At 37.9% G+C, this 19162-nt stretch overlaps 1 protein-coding gene across 1 annotated transcript in view; it reads right to left on the bottom strand.

The window, feature by feature from the left end:
* Nucleotides 1–19162, bottom strand: part of TPRG1 (tumor protein p63 regulated 1) — a 122650-nt gene that overhangs the window by 65855 nt on the left and 37633 nt on the right. The window contains exon 4 of the mRNA XM_060100257.1: nt 18856–19027. Within this exon, the coding sequence (XP_059956240.1) occupies nt 18856–19027 (172 nt within the window). The remainder of the gene's footprint in view (nt 1–18855; nt 19028–19162) is intronic.

The following is a 19162-nucleotide window of genomic DNA, read 5'->3' as shown; positions in this document are numbered from 1 at the left end:
TCTTCAAGGCACTGTGGTTTAGTGAAAAAGCCCCAGCCTAGGGATCAGGAGACCCAGCAATGCACTATTTACTGAGGATTTTGCCACCTTGAGGGACTCACCTTCAAGTGAATCTCAGTTTATTCACTTATAAAATTCAAAATTAACCAACCCTCCTGCATTTATTATGAGATCGCACATGCCATGTGTGTGTGTGTGAGAGAGAGAGAGAGGAGAATCAAATCAAATAATGAGTGTGCAAGGTGTCTTGCAGATTCCAAGACACTAACATACTAGGAACAGACATTACTATTCTCTCTCTAGCCAAAATTTTGCCTGACCCATTGATTCACTCACATCAAAAACAGAAGTGAGATTTCTGTTGTTGGCTTTATTTTTTCAGCACTCCCATGGTAGGAAAAGTCTAGGTTTTGGTGTCATATGGTAGGAAAAGTCTAGGTTTTGGTGTCATAGGGATCTGTGTTTCATCCCAGGTAAAGTGCTGGCTGGTTTTGTGACTTTCAGCATGGTTCAGATAATTTTTATTTTCTTCAGTTTTCTCATCTGTAAAATGGGGATAATAACACCTTGCTAATGGTGATATATGAATTCACAATGACATATCTAAAGAGCCTAAGGCAGTGCCTGGTCCATGGCAGCTGTTCAGTAAATTGTAGTGGCTACCATAATTATTTACCACCCTTTTCAAAGGACCAGTGACAAACAATGGGAAAGGAAAGCTCCTTCCTTTATCTGCCAATCCCAGCCCTACTAGCCCTTCCAGCTATATCACTCACTTGCTATGCAGACTAGGGCATATACTTGGTGCTCAATGAGCCTCAGAATGATTTTGCCATTCTGCTTTTTACATAGGCCACCACTTCAGCACTTCTGCTGCCACCCAGCAACTGCCCAGGGAAACTGCATAGATTTTTAAGAAAATTAGGATTTAAAGAGATGGTTATTTGAAAATTCTAAGAAGCAATGAGAGGAAACCTTTTTTGAAAGACTCTTCCCAGCAATGACAATTGACAAAGGCACAAGGGATTAAATGCTGAGATCAGGTCAAATTTAAAACTACTTCCATATAGTATAATTTCTATAAAACCACCTGGACCTTTTTTCCACCTTAGTATATCACTCTTATTATTATTTTTAAGAGCAATAACATTTCATATTATAGAATTTTGGTTTTGAAAGACACCTGGAAGATCACAGACTGCTCTCATCGCTCTACAGATGTTTAAAAAACAGTCCAGAGAAGAGAGAAGATATTCAAGTGTGATGTCAGGGAGCTCATTTATGGAAAGTCGAAACTCTTATTCTACATCTTCTATCTACCTGGGCAATGCGTCATTCTCTAGATGTTTCTGAAAAGCAGATTCCCTGTTTTCTGATGATATAAGAAGAAGAAAACCTTAAAATGCTGGAATATATAGACTTAAGTCAATGAACAACTTCCTTGGTTGTTTCTCCATCTTTAAGCTCTACTCTCAGCATTGCCATTGGGGGTCTGGACCACAGTCCCCTAAGACCACAGTTTACATCTATAAAATGAGGAAGATTGACCCAGATACTCTAAATTTCTTTCCAACTCCAAACACCTATATTTCTTATCACTCATTCTCATTTATTGAATTATAATAATAGCACATTGAAAGAATTTAAACACATCATAAATAGCAGTTTTTTTCTGCAATAAATCAGAAGAAACAAATCCTGAACTTTGACTCTGCCAAGTGTCCTCCAGTCCCCATGTCATTCCTCCAGATGGATTCTCACCAAAACAGACCCTACATAGACCGGGGGCTCAGCCCCATCTGTTAAACTAGCCTCTTCTCACTTGTATTTTAGCTGGTACACATGGGTAAGGTTTCTTCTTTCTGACATGATCTATGTCAGTGGATCCCCTAATGAAAGGCATCCAAAGTGTTAAAAACAAAAATAATACATTGAATCATGGGGAGAGTCACAGCTTGTGACCTTGATGCCACATGTTGTCATGGAGAGTATGTGTTTAGGATGGATCTTGATAGGAGGACCCCAAAAATGAACTTTGATCCAGAACATTGGAGTGAGGATCTCTTTACTTGTGTTTTTGCTTATGCCTTGTTTTTTGCTGTGTGTTTTTATTTGTATTTTGTTTTGAGTTCTTAAAAGAAAAAAATGAGGGTGTTAACTGGGGAATTTCTAAGGAGAGATGATTCCCAAAAAAGTTATAAGATTTAATTGCTGAGTCCTAATAGTCTCATTCAGTGAAAATGGAAAGAAAATACATAAACTAAAAGGATTCTCTCCATAGAGAGACCAGAAAAAGCTAAATTGGTGGGGCCTGAAAAACCAACATTCAAACATTGATTACAAAGAGCAATAGCAAAGGCAAGAGTGTCTTACATCTGAAAGATCCAAATTCCCTAGCTTTCCAGACTCTGTGATTGGATTCCAGAAAGAACCAGGCTCTTTTTCAGAGAACTGATTTCTCTCTTTAAATCCAAATCCTTAACTTGGATTCCATTTGTTCTTCAGAGTCCTGCCATTATGACACTGAAGACCAGAAGCATTTCCCCCAGACAAATGTAGTGTGTCTAACACTGCTGGGTTTTCTTGTAATTCAGAGCAACAGAGTTCAGAGAGCCTCAAAGTGGATGCCCTCACACTAAGTGTATAGTGAGTACAGAAAACATTTTAGGGTGGTTCTCAAACATTTCCTAGCAGGGGTGGGATCCTGCCCTCTGCAGGAATTCCTAGGCAATAACTTCCTAAGGAGGTATTTCTCATTTAAATATAACCTCCTGGCAACCAAATATTTATCTAGAAGAATGGCCCTATCCAATCAGGCACCTGGGTTCAGTCCATTACTCAAAAATAACAGTATTGTGGCATTTGGGGAACGCCTCCTCTTAGAGATTTGCCAAGAAATAGCTCAGCAAAACCCCACCATCCACCCATCCTTGTCAACACGCCTCCAAGGGCATTATGAGTGAGTGGACAGCACTGCACCCAAGATCAAATCCAGGGCATTCTTGGCACAGATTTCCAAAGGCAAAGTCAAGAGCATGTGTGACAAAATCCTTGCCTGTTGCCCAGTTCATCGCAGTATGTGATGTAACTTGATACTTGCTGAAGATGGTAGGTCCGTAAACCCCAAGGCAATTCTGTTTCCAGATTTCATGTCATCCAAGCAAATCTCAATAACTTTGCTCCATTGGAGTCTGAGGCCATTAATCAGTGTTGCCTGCAAGAGAATGATACTCAGATTCTCATTTATGACTTCTCCTTTCCACACTTAGGTCAAGCATCCAACACTTCTCACCAGGACTGACTCAAAGATCCAATTATATTTTTCTCAGTGCTCCAATCCATCCCAAACACCACTATCTGGTGTGGTCAGGTACTCACCAGTCACTGAGTACACAGTGATGTGCCTGCCACATACTAATGTACTATAGGCTGTAGGGACACAAGAGAGGCAGAAAACCTCTCTGCAATGAAACCTTTATGACTCCCACTAGCCAATCAAAATATATACAACCTCCTTATTCTGTCATTTGCCACTCTCCATGAACAGGCTTTCCTCTCCCCCTCCTCTCCCCCACCACTCTCCCTACACTCCAGCCACCCAGGAAGCTAGTCATGGTTTCTGAAGCAATGTTTTATACTTTTATATCACCACATCTTTTGATAATACTCTTCCCCTAGTCTATGAGGCACCTTACTGTTCTCTACCAAAATTCAGCAGTCTGTTTCTTTAGCAAAAACTCCCAACCTTAAAAAGAAATAATTGGGGCTTCCCTGGTGGCACAGTGGTTGAGAGTCTGCCTGCCGATGCAGGGGACACGGGTTCGTGCCCCGGTCCAGGAAGATCCCACATGCCACGGAGCGGCTGGGACTGTGAGCCATGGCCGCTGAGCCTGTGCGTCCGGAGCCTGTGCTCTGCAATGGGAGAGGCCACAACAGTGAGAGGCCTGTGTACCGCAAAAAAAAAAAAAAAAGAAATAATTACCTCATCATTGTTCCCATAATACATTGTTTCTGTCTTTCACTTAGGGTTTGTCATGTTATGTGCTGTTCTGTGAAAATAAGTTTTCTATATATTTACTCTCCCTGTTCCCAATTACAGCTCAGACTATTTGAGGGCAAGACCAAATAGGCACTGTCTTCCATTTGTCAAATCAGCATATTAAAACTATTACAACTAAAGCTTGTTTCCAGAATCTAGGTGCGCAATATCTAATTTACTGTGAAGGAGAAAAAAATACAATGGCAACACACAAAGACTGTAACTATATGAAGTATCTGAAACAACTTTTTAACTAAAAAAATCAAAGATTATTAATTACTTAATGTTCTTAATTATAAGTCAGGTTTTACGCTAGAACCAGCTTCCTCTGCCTGCTGCCACATCACCAAATGGTAAAAAAAAATATAACCCTAGTTGTTTCAGGTGGCCGTGTATTGGGTTTAAGGCCACTTCTCTATGCATACCTATAGAGTTGTCCCTTCTTATACGTGCCTCCTGCTTGGTCTAAACTGGGGGCTACCATCTTGTTCCTAGGAGCATTTTAACATGTACTTTCCAAGCTCCCAGAAATAGACCCCATCTCCCATTAACAGGGCTTAGGCTTTCTAAAACCAACTCATCAAGTTCCTACTTCCATCAGAAAACAGGCTCCAGCTCTCCATTATTTTTCTGCAGAGTAACAGGCCTTGAGTTGAGTGAATAATTAACATTTCTTTCCTGTGAAACTTACAGCATAGGCCTGTAGTCCTAACTGTCCCATCAGTGACTCAGTAACTTTTCAGGGAGTGTCTCTCTATTAGCATTATGTAATACTTTAAAGGATACTTGTAGAGTGCCACCTTCCTAATTAAAAAAAAAAAAAAAAGCAGAGCATATTGGAAAGCAAAAAGAGACTAATGTGTTTGGAGCACCTATACCAGTCATCAGCTTGGCACTTCTCAAGTGTTCTCATTTAATCCTCACAACTCTATACGGTAGATATTTATTAACCCCAAAATATGAACTATATGGCTGGGTCCAGGGAGTTTGTACTAAGAGAAGAGCAGGGGGGTAAAAAAGAGGAGAAAGAAGAAGAATGTGTTAGTTGAAGCTGGAAAAAAAATGTATCAAACACCAACTCTGGCCTATATTCTCTCCACTGGTTCCATCTTTCCCTGGGGTCTGCAAAATGAATGCACAAAAGTTCAAGTTCTGCCACCAACGTTAAACACTTTCCCAAAACAAAAACTGTCATTGGTCACAATATTCCTTCACTGTTGACAAGAAGTTCTTATTGTTCTCATTTCACAAGAGCAATGGTGGAAAGAGGTTATAAAATCATTGGTCCACAAGATGGCAGAGACCTTAAAGATTGTCTGATTTCATCCCTTTCATGTTACATGGGGGTAGAACAAGTCTCTGAGAGGGGAAACAACTTTCTTTCAAGGACACACAGAACACTGAAGACACAATAAGGATAAAAATTCAGATTTTCTTACTCCCAGCCCAGCAGAACCTCCATGGTGCATTTCTAAGTAGTCACATTCATTTGACTTGGATTGACGAAGGCTAGTGCCCTTCAATAGCAGAGCAAATAGCTAAAAAGAGAGACCTCCCCAGCCCCCACCCTGCCTCTCCATGCCTACACCCATTCCGTCCACCTCCCAACACCTTGCTGCCTCGACTTCTTAATGTGAAACCCTCCTCAAGAACTCACATGAACTTCCCAGGTCTCTTAGTTGGGAGTAAAATGCCATAGCATCAAGGTGCACATCTGATTTTAATCCCCTAAATCTGTTTCCATCATCACTGATAAAGCCTTGTGTTTATATACCTTTCCCCAAGAAGCCCAGGGTGATTTATGAACATTATTACATTACACAATAAGTAAGTATCCTAAGAGATAAGTGGGCAATTTGATTCATTTTATACACTGAATCAGACCCATTTTCCATCAGTTCAAGAAACGGTCCTACAGTTTAGAGCGAGGGCTTTCAAACTAGTTTTACCTGTGAACCCCTTCCCTCTAGGGAATGCCAATGCAAGTGACAGATACAAGCTGAATTACTCTAATTCTTCCAAAAGCCATAGCTCATCAACAACTAAATATAAAACTCATCTCCACATCGGTGTCCCTTGGGCCCTCATGTTGGCCTGTTTTGAGTTCCTCAGAAGTGCCAGGCTCTCTCCCTCCTTTATACAAACTCTTCTCTCTCCCTGGACCACTCTCCATAACTTCCTTCACCTTGTCAACACCTACTCATTCTTTCAGTCCGAGTTCCAGAAGCCCTTCCTCAGAGAAATCTTCCTTCATCTTCACCCTCTGATTTAGGTCTAAATCCTGTAATAAATGCTCTGAATCGCCCTCATGCAGTAAGCTACCTGTCCCACAGCCTCCAGTGTCTACCTCCTGACATGCATGGCCTCGTGTGGCATCCACCACTTGAGCATAAGCTGGATTTAGCGACTTGCCTCCAGTGAATAGAACATGGCGGAGGTGATAAGCTGTCCCTTCCAAGATTAGGTTACCTAAAGACTGTGGCTTCTGTCTTGCTTAATCTCTCTCTTTCCCTCTCACTCTCTCCCTTGTTCCCTGTGAGGGAGGCCAACAGCCATGTTGTCAGTAGTCTTAGAGAAAGGCTCACACGGCAGGAACCGATCTCTCTGGCCATCAAGGACTTGAGCCTGCTGACAACCACATGAGTGAGCTTGAGATGTCACGTCCCCAGTGACCTGAACCACAGGACTCAGCTAAGCCACACCCACAGTCCTGACCCAGAAACAGAGAAATAATAAATGATTTTTATTTTATGCTACCAAGTTTTGAAGTAGTTACATAGCAAGCTATAATTCACATACCACATATAGCTCTTCTTCAAAGCACTTTCACTGTTGTAATTTTATACTTATTGGTATGATCATTTGACTGTCCCCTTGACTGTGAACTCCGTGAGGTCAGAAACTCTCTCTTTAGCACAATGGCATCACCGTGCCCAGCCCAGCACCTGGTAATGGCAAATGCTCGGTAAATGTCAGTGGCGTGAATAGTTTATTCCAACCATCGACTTTTCCCCTAGCCAAGCAGGCCCCCAAATAATAAGCGTGATGAGCGTCTTCCACTTGTAGGCTCATAGCTCCTTCCCTCACTCCCCCTCCCAAACAAAGAACACCTGATTCGGTCATGAGGTGCCAGAGTTTCTACTGCAGCCAAGTCTTCTCACATCTATGGTCTCCTTTTCTCATCCACTGACCCAGTTCAGATTATTATAATTTCCCAACTCTACCCTCAGAGAATCTGAGAATCTCTCCCTTAGCCTGCCCTTTTCTCCAATATCTGTTTCCTCCAAACCATCTCTTATACTGTTGCCCCCCCATCTTCCCAAAGAAAAATGCCAATCGTTTTAGCTCCTCCCGTAAAACCTTCAACGTCTCAGATCCTAAGATGATTAAAACCTAAACACCTCATATTACAAATAACATATGATATCACTTATATGTGGAATCTAAAAAAAGGGTACAAATGAACTTATTTACAAAACAGAAGTAGAGTCACAGACGTAGAAAACAAACTTATGGTTACCAGGGGATGTGGGGGGAGGGATAAATTGGCAGATTGGGACTGACATATACACACTACTATACATAAAATAGATAACCAATAAGAACATGCTGTATAGCAGAGGAAACTCCACTTAATACTCTGTAATGGCCTATATGGGAAAAGAATCTTAAAAAAAAAAGTGGATATATGTATATGTATAACTGATTCATTTTGCTGTACACCTGAAACTAACACAACATTGTTAATCAACTATACTCCAATAAAAATTTAAAAGAATAAAAATAAACACCGCATATAATTATCCAAAACCATGCAAAAGCTTCCACCATGCCTTCTCAACAGCTGAGACCCAGCCCCACAGGAGAACTGGCATGATCACACTAGTTGGGCATTTGTCTGCTTATGCCTGAACTACTCCGCACTCTCTGCCCAAATTCTGCTCATCCTATAAAGACCTCCTCAAATTCCACCTCCTCTCTAAGACCTTCCCATATCTCCCAGGAGAAATTCTCTCTCCCTCTCCTGTGCCCATGGCACTGTTGGCTTTCCACTGGAGCAGTAATCAAAGCCTGGTTAAAGCATTAGCTCATATGTGTTTGTCTTCCCATGAGACCGTAAACATCCTGGGGACAGAATCCAGGTCTCATCACCTTGTCATCTTCATGCCTGCCACGTGGCCAGAGCTCAGGAAGGACTCAGTGAATGTAATCGAGTTACTACTTTGAAAGAACACACATTTAGGGAGCCGCTTTTTATTTTCAGAATGCTGCTGGGAGGGCAGATGACTAAGTCAGTGGCTTTTTTTTTTTTAAGCAAAGAGACCACAAACCACCTTTGAAGCCAAGAAAAAGATGTGATTGGAGGGAAATGAATTGCTACCTTTAATCCTCCAGGGAGTTTGGAAAAACAACAAAATGCCAGCTTCCACCAGATCATTTCTTTTTAATTAAAAGTTAGTTGGATTCCTTTGGAGCACTCAATTTTCTGGTCAACAAGAAGTAACCAATGCTATCCACACCCCCTCCCCTGTCCTTCCACCACCACTCCTGGAGTTAGGCAACCCTTGGGGGTGGCAAACACTTCAGCTGTTTGCTCCATGCTCATAATTAGATTGTCTAGACAGGAGATGTTGCTGGAGCAATAGGAAAATATTTTACAAGGCGTTCCACAGAACCACACTTTATAACAGTGATTAGGATGCACTGACAGACGCGAAGCCAGCAGAATCAGCCTGGGCCATGAGCTGGTTTCACCCAGAGCAGAGGAGAGGCCCCTTTGAAGCTCTCATCTGACAAACATATGCCAAACTAGAACTCTGGGGGCACAGAGCAGCTCGTTGGCCTTTGGATCTCAGGGAGCAAAGTTGAGGTGTTGGTTTAATGTCTGGGATGCCCTCCTCTCTCATGCCTTCCTCCTGCTGATACTACGTCAACAGGGACAGCTCCTAGCCCCTGCTTTCACCAGCATCTCTACGGACAGGATGAGGGGTGACCACCTCAAGCAATTTCCAAGCCTCCCTCCTGAAGCATTGCTATCCCTTATATTTTGCAGAATGCAAATTTTAAACGGCATGGAGAGATAAATGTGTAATGCCTACTCTTTCAGGAAGGCATTTCTAGGCCTGACCTTCCCACTCAGTTTTTGTTGGCATATCAATGTGTCAACAACAATATTTTCCAGCAGAAAATCTTAGATCTTTTTCACAGGAGTAATTGATTAGGTAAAATCATTCAGCCCTCTAAGATAAATGACTTGGGAAAATTGCTACATAAATAGAGTACCACAAAAGCACAGGATTTCAAGACCAAAAAAAAAATTTTTTTAAGGAAAACATTTTTTAGAGATTTAGGGATAAATTAGGAATTTGGGATTAACATATACACACTACTATGTATAAATAAGTAAGCAACAAGGACCTACTGTATAGCACAGGGAACTATATTCAGTATTTTATAATAACCTATAAGGGAAAAGAATCTGGAAAAGAATATATATGTGTGTGTGAACATGTGCGTATATATATATATATATATATATATATATATATATATATATATATATATATATATGACTGAATCACTTTGCTGTACACCTAACACAACACTGTAAATGCTAGGAGTTGCCCCCTGTTGACTTAGTATCAGCAGGAGGAAGGCATGAAAGAGGAGGGCATCCCAGACATTATACTTCACAAAAAAATTCAGAGATTTTATAAGTGAGGAAACTGAAATTCAGCCAGGGGAGGAGACTTTCCTGATTAAGAAAGTAGATCAGGACCCAGATCCCTGAATCCTCAATCAGTGTCTTTCTCCCAAACCTGTTATAGAAGCTTACATCCTTCAAGTGCTTATTACATACCAGATATTTTTCTAAATATTTTATATGTATTATCTCATTTAATCTTCAACATGGACTGAGATAGATACTATTACCCTCTCCAGTTTCCAAGTGAAGAGACTGAGGCACAGATTGTTGTGTGACTTGCTCTAGGTCACCCAGAAGCAGATCTAGGATTGACTCCCAGGCAGCCTGACTTCAAAACCTGCTCTCTAAGTTCTAAACTATTTATACTCTACCTCCTGATTACAGACTTCAGATAGGAACAGAGGTCATGCAATGGGGCCCATTTATCCTCTAAAATTACAATGCATTTGAGGACCAGTAGGAACTAGGTGCATGACAAAGGGAGGATTTGAAATCAGAGGATCTCATGTTCCAGACCCCACCATCATGTATCTGTTTGATTACATACAAGTCACTTGACCACTCAGCATCCTCATCATTATCTCTTGTGGGCATATTTTTTAAAATGGGAGAGTTAGCAAGTAAATATGGATTTTTAGAACTCTTTAAGTAACAATTATTTTAACACCATACAATTTACAAAACACTTTTATATCCATTATTTAAATCTATAATGACCTATGAGTTAGGCCTGACAGGGATTTTTATTATTGACATTTTATAGATCAGAAATTGAGAGCTCAGGAATTAAAATGAATTGTCCAAATTCAAGCAGTAAGGAAATTGCTATGGTTAAAATTGGTCATAGCTTTAACCTAATGGTTAATCTCATAGAAATGGAGTCTTCCTTTCCCTCCTCCACTTTTCTTGGAGGTTATAGACACAACAGGATTACAAAAATTAAATTTTAATTAAAATCTGGGAATGAATCCAATTATGATAGAAATAAGATATAGGGTTCTCATCTCAGATAAGGAACAATAACAAAGGCTATGTACTAGCAACTAGTTAAGCTAGTTACTCTGTAAGATAAACTAGACCTTTTACCATTTCCTGGTTTTGTGTCTGGTGAATGTTCTAATCCAAAGAGAATCTTCCTTCATCTCACAGATAAATGATCCATAGCCTGTAGTTGTCTCTTCCCATCACACTCTCACTTCATATTAAGCCAAAGGCAAAACAGTGAATAAAACAGAACAACTCTGTTTTGTAAGTACCAATACGTGGGATACACTGGCACAGGTTCTGCTAAGTTCCAATATTCCTCTTCACAGCTTCTTATGAGAAGCAGAAGCTGCATTAACAGGAGAGGTTATCTTCACCCAGAGAGACAGAGAGGAGGAAAGGAGAGGACAGAGGATGAAAAAACAGAAGCAAGATCATAGAGAGAGAAAGAGGAGAGGGAAGGGAAAGGAAGGGACAAGGAGGGAAGGGGAGGAGAGGGGAGGGGAGGGAGAAGAAAAAGAGATAAAATATTATTTATTAAAGGAAAAGAACACTGGACAGGAAGTTAGAAGAATTGATTTTGAAGCCCAACTCTAATACTAAATAGCTGATGGTGCATGAATCCCTGGACCCCTCTCAGTCTCACTTCTCTCATCTCTAAAATGTAGTCAGTCCTTGATATTCATTCTTGCTGTTGAAGGTCAAATGGCACGAGGGAGGTAAGAGCTCTTGGTAAGCAGTGTCAGCATTACCTTCTGTAGCCAGCACGTGCTAATGTTAAGTCACTGCATTTTCTTATAACAAGGGAATTTGCTTCACTCTATTCAGGATTTCCTCTGGATTCAGTTTATGATTATTTAGCAGGTGATTTTCCCTTGCCTCTTCCTCCTTTCCCTGCCTGCTGCTGCCTGAAGTCTGACTTATAATGGTGACTTAATGCCCAACTAAGAAGGGCTAACTGACTTGGAAATAAAGATAAAAATCAAATTAATCTACTTAGTTCCATGTTAACAAAAGCTTTCATCTGAGAGAAAAAAATCAGAACTTGTTAACGCCTGATATCTATAAGGCATATTACAAAGTGCTTTCAAATTATCTCATTAGAGCTGTACAATAAGACTATTAATGAAACAGTATGACAGTATGAATGACCTTTTGAAAGATGAGGAAACAAAGTTAACAGTTGTAAAATTAGGACTGAAATCCAAGACTCTATCCCCTGTCCAGAACTCTACTATGGAGGTTTGCTAAAAAAAACTGAGCAGAACTTTAAAAACCACCCTTTCATCACACCATGTTCCTACACCCGGGGGGCCCAGAATAAGCATTTTAATTTTTAACAGCATGCTAGCTGCTGGGACAGGCTTTCTTACTCTAACCCAGGATGAAAATCTGAATAAAGCCACACAAGTTAATTAGGAGGCCCAGAATTACACCAACTCTCTATGGTAATAACTGGGTGCCTCATGGGAAATCAAATAAAACAAGCCATCAAAAATGAAATTTGTCTGGTAAAATTAATGAAAGAAGGGAGGTGAAGGATAAGAGAATGTAAGAATAGTATGAATATGTAGATTTCTTATGTTTCACAATGGAGCTTTAATATACACTGCTGAAGATGGCATATCAAGTGGGGCATATTCTTTAAATAACCATGATATAACTAATAACAATAATTATAAGCACCTTTTAAAAATGAATGATAGAGAAGTATAAAAAGAAGATGAAAAAGTGGGTTGTTAATGTAAATGAGTTTATCTTAGGAAGTAAATAGATAATATCCAAAAAAGATAGCATTAAGATTACTATAAATTACACTTATAGTCACTAGTAGAAAAAGACGCTAAACTTTCTTGCTTAAAGAAAAATATGCTCAATGGAAAACAAAGGAAATATAGAAAATATGGTAATATATTTAGAAAAATGCAATAATACAAAAATCAAGATGGCAGAACTAAGACTGTAACTGTCATATTAATATGTATAAATAGGTTAATCTTACCAATTAAAAGAAAAGACCCTCAGGTTGGATCACAAAGTAAAATTCAATCATATGCTGCATACAAGAACACATCAAAATATAAAGAAACCCCAAAAGTTTACAGTAAAAAACAGGCAGAAATATATGAAGAAAATTCAAATAAAAAGGACATAAGGTTCACAATATTCAGCAGACAAGACCAAAAGCAAGGAAGACATTAAAGGAGATAAACTTTATAATGAAAAAGATTATAATCTAAAATAAGGATTCAACATCTATAAATGTTCCTACATCAAACAAGACAATATGAACATTCATAATGTTAAGTCACAAAGTAAAAAAAAAAGCATAATAGTTAAGGAAAATTTAATTCTCCTCTCTCAGTCTATGAGATGAAGTAGCCAAAAAAACTGAATTAATGAATAATAGGCAAAGACAAACAAGACACAAAGAACATAATGATAATGGATCTAAGTACCATTTATCGAATTCCATACAAAGAAAGCAGAGACTGCGCATTCAAGCATTTATGAAATGTTGATATAAATTAACAATTGAAATGTAAAAATATTCAGTAAATCCTAAGGAGTAGAAATAGTAGAGAAGACATTTTCTAAACAGTGTAATATTAAAACTTGAAATTAATAGCAGAACTCAAGGGAGTAGGCACATTATAGTCAAACTTCTGAAAACTAAGATAAAGGTAACATTTGAAAGCAGCTAGAGAATACACAGAGGAATAGCAAGTCAAATGACTGTGGACTTCTCTTCAGAAATTATGGAGGCCAGAAAACAGTGGAACAACATCTTGCGAATGTTGAAAGAAAAAAATGTCATCAGAATTCTCTAACTAGAGGAAATATTCTTTAAGAATAAAGACTAAATAAAGACCTCCCCCAAAATAAAAAATAATAAATTTTATCATAGTAGATTACACTACAAGGAATGCTAAAAAGTAATTTTTCATGTGTAAGGAATATGACCTCAAAGAGAAACTTGAATCTTCTGTAACAAACGAAGAGCATCAGAAATGAAAACATGTGCATATAAAAGATAACTTTATTTTCTAATTTCTTTGAAATACATATGATTTCTTAAAGCAAAATTTATAATGTTATCTGTAGGGTTTAAAATGCACATGAAAGTAATATGCATGACAACTGCAATGTAAAAGGCAGTGAGGAGGGGATGTAAATGGAGCTATATGTATATTGTATACATATATTTTAATTTTCTGTGTATTATAATGTTCTGATATCTTTCTGGCAGGGAAGAGCCTGCCCCTCTTAGGGGTAGCCAACTCTTAGAGATAGCAAAATGCCCAACACATGGACTTTGATATGCAAATTAAACAATCCAGAGGCATACCTCCTCTATCTGGCCCATACTTCCCATAAGGCAATATTCTTTTGCCTTAGCCAAAAACCAGGTACCAGGCAACCAGGAACCACCTGCAGTTTAAAGTTTATCAAAATTATTCATACTGGCCAATCATAAACTGTTTACCCTGCCCTGCCTTGCCTTTCCTGTGGAAACTCTAATAAAGGTCATGGCCTAAGTTGTCCCCCAGCTCCTGCCCCTCTGCCTCTTGATGGACACTGTGTCTTCCCTTATGGCCCTACATGGCATATGGTGACTCCCTTTCTGGGACTTGTGAGTATAATACACTTCTTCCTTCAAAGCCTCATTCTTGTTTCCTCCTGTGACTACACTGACTTTATCATAATTACAAAAGGAACTAAACACTAATTAAAAGGCAGAGATGATCAGAACAGATTAAAAGTATGACTCAATTATGTGATCTCTACAAGAAATGCACTTTGAATACAAAGAGAGATAGTAAATGGATGAAAAAATATATACTATGCAAAAATAAGTATAAAAATGATAGAGTGGCTATAATAATATGAGATACAAAATAGATTTCTAGACAGAGTATTGCCAGAGATAAAAAGTAACATTTCATAATGAAAAAAGGCGCAATTCATCAAAATGACATACCAGTCATGAATGTGTGTGCATCTAACATAGACTCTCAAAATACATAAAGCAAAAAATAATAAAATTAAAGAGACAAGAGAAAATCCCACAATAATAGCAGATTTTAACATTTCCCTCTCAGTAACCAATAAAAAAAAAAACTAGACAGAAGTCAGTAAACCCATAAATAATCTAAACAACATTATCAAACTCAATGAACTAATTGATATCTATAGAAAACTAAACACAAAATTCTTTTCAAATGCACATGGTACATTCAGAAAGATGTACTATATAGTTGAGTCAATAAAAAAGTCTCAATACATTTACAAGGATTAAAGTCAAAGACAGTATATTCTCTAAGTTAAAACTCAGTAATGTTAAAATATCTAGGAAAACTCAAAATATTTGGAAATTTTCCAGTACACTTTCTAAAGTATCCATGGGTTGAAGAAGAAATCACAAGGAAAATTAGAAAATCTTTCTAACTGAATGATAGTATAAACACAACATACCAAAATCTGTGAGATGTAGTGAAAGCAGTGTGTAGAGAAAATTTATAGATTTAAATGCTCACGTTAGAAACAAAGAAAGGCCTAAAATAAATGCCCTCAGGTTCCACATTAAGAAGTTAAAAAAAGAAAAAGAGAAGTAAACCAAAAAGTAAGTAGAAGAAAGAAAAAAATAAAGAAAATAGTAGAAATCAACTACATAGAATCAGACAATCGTGAAAATTAGCAAAGTGAAATGCATGTTCTTGTTAAAACAAACAAACAAAAAATCAATAGGTTCATCAACAGAAAAAATAAAGAGAGAATGCAGATCACGAAAATTAAGAAAGAAGACATTAAATGGATAATAATGGAATATTAACAACTATATGCTTTCAAATAAAACAACTTAAACAATAAATTCCTTGAAAAATATAATTTACCAAAATTAACACAGAAGAAAAAATACGAGTAACTCAATATTTATAAAACAAATTAACTTTATTATCTAAAACTGTCCCACAAAGTAATCTCAGGCCCAGAAAATTTCCTTTGTAAGTTCTATCAAACATTCAAGGAAGAGATAACACCAGTTATACACAAAATCTTTTAGAAAATAAAAGAGAAGGGAACACTATCCAACTTGTTTTATGAGGCCAGCATAACACAAATACCTGGCAAAGACATTACAAAAGAATGAAAATAATACACTAATATCCTCATGAACATAGACACAAAACTCTTTAATAAAACATTAGGAAGCTGAATTCAACAATGTATAGAAAAGATAATACACCATGACTAAATGTGTTTATTTTAAGACTGAAAGGTTGATTTAACATTCGAAAATCCTATTAATAATAGGATTTTTTTTAATTAGGCAAGCTGATGGAAAAATAAATATGCATAAATAAATAAATTCTTGTAAAAAATTAATGAGGGGAGTAAGTCTACCAGATATTAAAATGTAATAAAATGTTATAATAATTAAAACCATTTTGTACTCTAGTAAACAGATGAATGGATAATCCAGAAATAAACACAAATACACATGGTAAAATATATATTGATAAAGGGGAGTATTGAATAAACAATGTTGAGAAATCTAGCCTGCCATCTGGTTAACAAAATAAAGCTGATTGCTTATCTTTTTTCTTACTTAAGGTAAATTCCAGATGAAACATAAATTTAACTATTTTTTAAAATAAATTGTAAAAACTTTAGAAGAAAATGTGGAAATATATTTTATAATTTCAGAGTGGAGAAAACCTTTCTCAAAAAGAAATGAACTCAGAAGTCTTGAAAGATTGATACATTTGACAACCTAAAACTCAAAGACAGTAAAACATAGCATTATAAAGTTAAAAGAGATATGACAAATGGGAAAAAAATATTTGCAGTATATACGGCAGAAACAGGACCAAGTTCTTTGATATATAAGGAGCTCTTACAAATCAGTAAGAGAAAAATCAATATCTCAATAGAAAAAATATGGGCTATGATCAAAAATAGGTAGTTCACAGAAAAAGAAATAAAATTACTTTCTAACCTAAGAAAAACACCCTCAACTTCCTTCAAATTCTAGTGATGGAAATTAGAACAAAAATAAGACATTTTTCTTTATTTCCCTGGCAAAGAAAAAGAGTTTCATGATACACGATATTGGTGAGAGTGTGTGAAAAAGGATACTCACACATTGAGCGAGCATGAACTGGCATCACCTGTTTAGAAGGCAATTTGGCAGTAGCTGTCAGTTGAAATTCACATGACTTTTGACCTAATAATTCCACTTGCAGAAATTTACATTACAGATACATTTGCACATATGCGCAAAGTCCTATAGACAAGGATATGTATAGCAGCTTTGTTTGTAGTAGAAAAGATAAAAATAAATATCCATGAATGAGGAGCTGGATAGATAGATTAGACTTGAAATGGAATACTCTGCACTATTAAAAAGACTGAAGTTAATCTTTCCATGACTACATAATAAAGTCTCCAAGGTATATTTTTGGGTAAAATAGCTTGAGGCAGGACATTTTATGGTATGTGTACCCACTGGATAAAATAATTTGTGATAAATGTATGTGTATATCAATATTACAAATATGTGTAAACCCACACATATACATACAAAGACATTTTTATTCTTATATATTTGCAGATTATTTCTCAAAAAAATAGAATAAAACACATGAAACTGCTAACTATCACCTATGAAAATAATTCTGGAAAACTGAAAGTCTGGGTTAGGAGAGATATCCTGACAATAAATAAATTTCTGCGATGTTTAAATAGATGTTTACCACATGCCTATATTATTGAAAAATCCACCAGTTCAAAAAGTCAGTGAACAAAATCAATCATTTCTAGCATCCATGGAAAGAGCAAATAAGAAATAGGTCTCTGATATGATATGCTTTATGTAAGGAAACCCAATCACTTGATCGGTCTATACTAATTTCAGTATTTTAGAAAGATTTTTCAGCCAGGTGCTTAAAGAATGAAAACAACAAAAGGTACCTGCCCTGAAAGAGCTCACAGTTCCACGGGAAGAGTTCACATTCAGAGGTTCAGAGGAAGGAAGCTGTCCTCCAGCTTAGATTTAAAATGTTGAAGAAAGTCAGTTCCTCCTGAGACCATAACAAGAATTTGCTCAGTTCAGCAACCCTCCTCTATAGACCTCACCAGGTCTCTTGGTAACTGTCAACCTCTCCGAGAGAGGTGATGTCCCCTCCTCCACTAAGCTTCCAGGAAAGATCCCAAAGAGACTTCTTTCAAGAAGTCTTATTAGCCATCTTGGGTTCTGTTCATTAAGCTTTGTAGAATAATTTCAATTCCCAAAGGCAATTGACAGCTGCTGGGGGTGAGGATGGCAGCAGGACCCCAAGAACAAGGTCCTCCAGTGGTTGCTGTTATAAAGCCACACTGGTGTATTTGGCTGCACCTCTCCCTGGAATGTTTCAGACCTGGTTGACCCTGTGTGGAAGGCATTACCTTTGTAGAAAAAGTTGCAGGAACATTGTACAGCAAGGAAGGGTAGAAATGGTTAACTGCTTGGGGCTAAAAGCCATGGGTTAAAATGTCACGAATAAAGGCACCAAGGTGTCTAGAACCAGACTGCCTTAATTAAAAGTGCTGGGTATTTTGCAGGTGACAGCACTCTTAGGAGACAGGGGGTATTCAGGCTTACATCACAGATGGGAGTGGTACTATATGGTGTTTACTCTACAGAACTTTTTCCCACCTTCATTCCTTTGGTTGCTCTCTCTTCCTTCTGCTTGGAATATTCTTAGGCTTTTGTTCTTCTTCGGCTGACTCCTACCCCATGTCAAATATTGGCTCAAGCTCTTCTCCTGGAAAGCTTCTCTGATCTCTGCCACAGGAATTAGGTTAAAACCGTTTCCTCCATGTCCCCACAGCTCTTTCCACTTTACATTCAACCACTGACTTGTCAGGTACTCATATGAAAGTACAAATGTACTTAAAATTGTATCCCTGGTGTCTGACGTAGAGTGGAAACTCAAGGATTGTTTGATGAATTCAGCCACAGCGTCACTGTTCTCCCCTGGATTCTCCCAGCATACAGCACTGAACTGAACTTGGTGATTGTTTCCCCTGCCTGCCCCACACCCACTGCACCACTTTCCTGAGTCTAAGACATCATACTCACTTGTCCAGTGACATTGTAGGGAAGGAAAACTTGCCCAGGCAGATGCGATAGACAGCACTCAGGGGAATCCATTGCAACTGCACACAGCTGAGCATGATGAAGTCGTATTTGCAGATCAAGAGAATCCTGTCTGTGACCAGCAAAATCCTCTCCTTCTCATTGTTCCAGCAGTCTATCCCGTGAAAAAACCCCACAGAGAAGAAAAGTAGTTTGCATAATCTTTCCAAGTTGAAAATAATGGAATTGTCTGAAATATATCTGCTGACACAGAAAATAATGAGGTTTGATCACCTCAGAAGAAAGAGAA

The sequence above is a fragment of the Mesoplodon densirostris genome, chromosome 5 (assembly GCF_025265405.1).
Source record: "Mesoplodon densirostris isolate mMesDen1 chromosome 5, mMesDen1 primary haplotype, whole genome shotgun sequence".
NCBI lineage: Eukaryota > Metazoa > Chordata > Mammalia > Artiodactyla > Ziphiidae > Mesoplodon > Mesoplodon densirostris.
The sequence above is the reverse complement of the archived record's forward strand: the minus strand, read 5'-3'. Positions and strand labels throughout refer to the sequence as shown.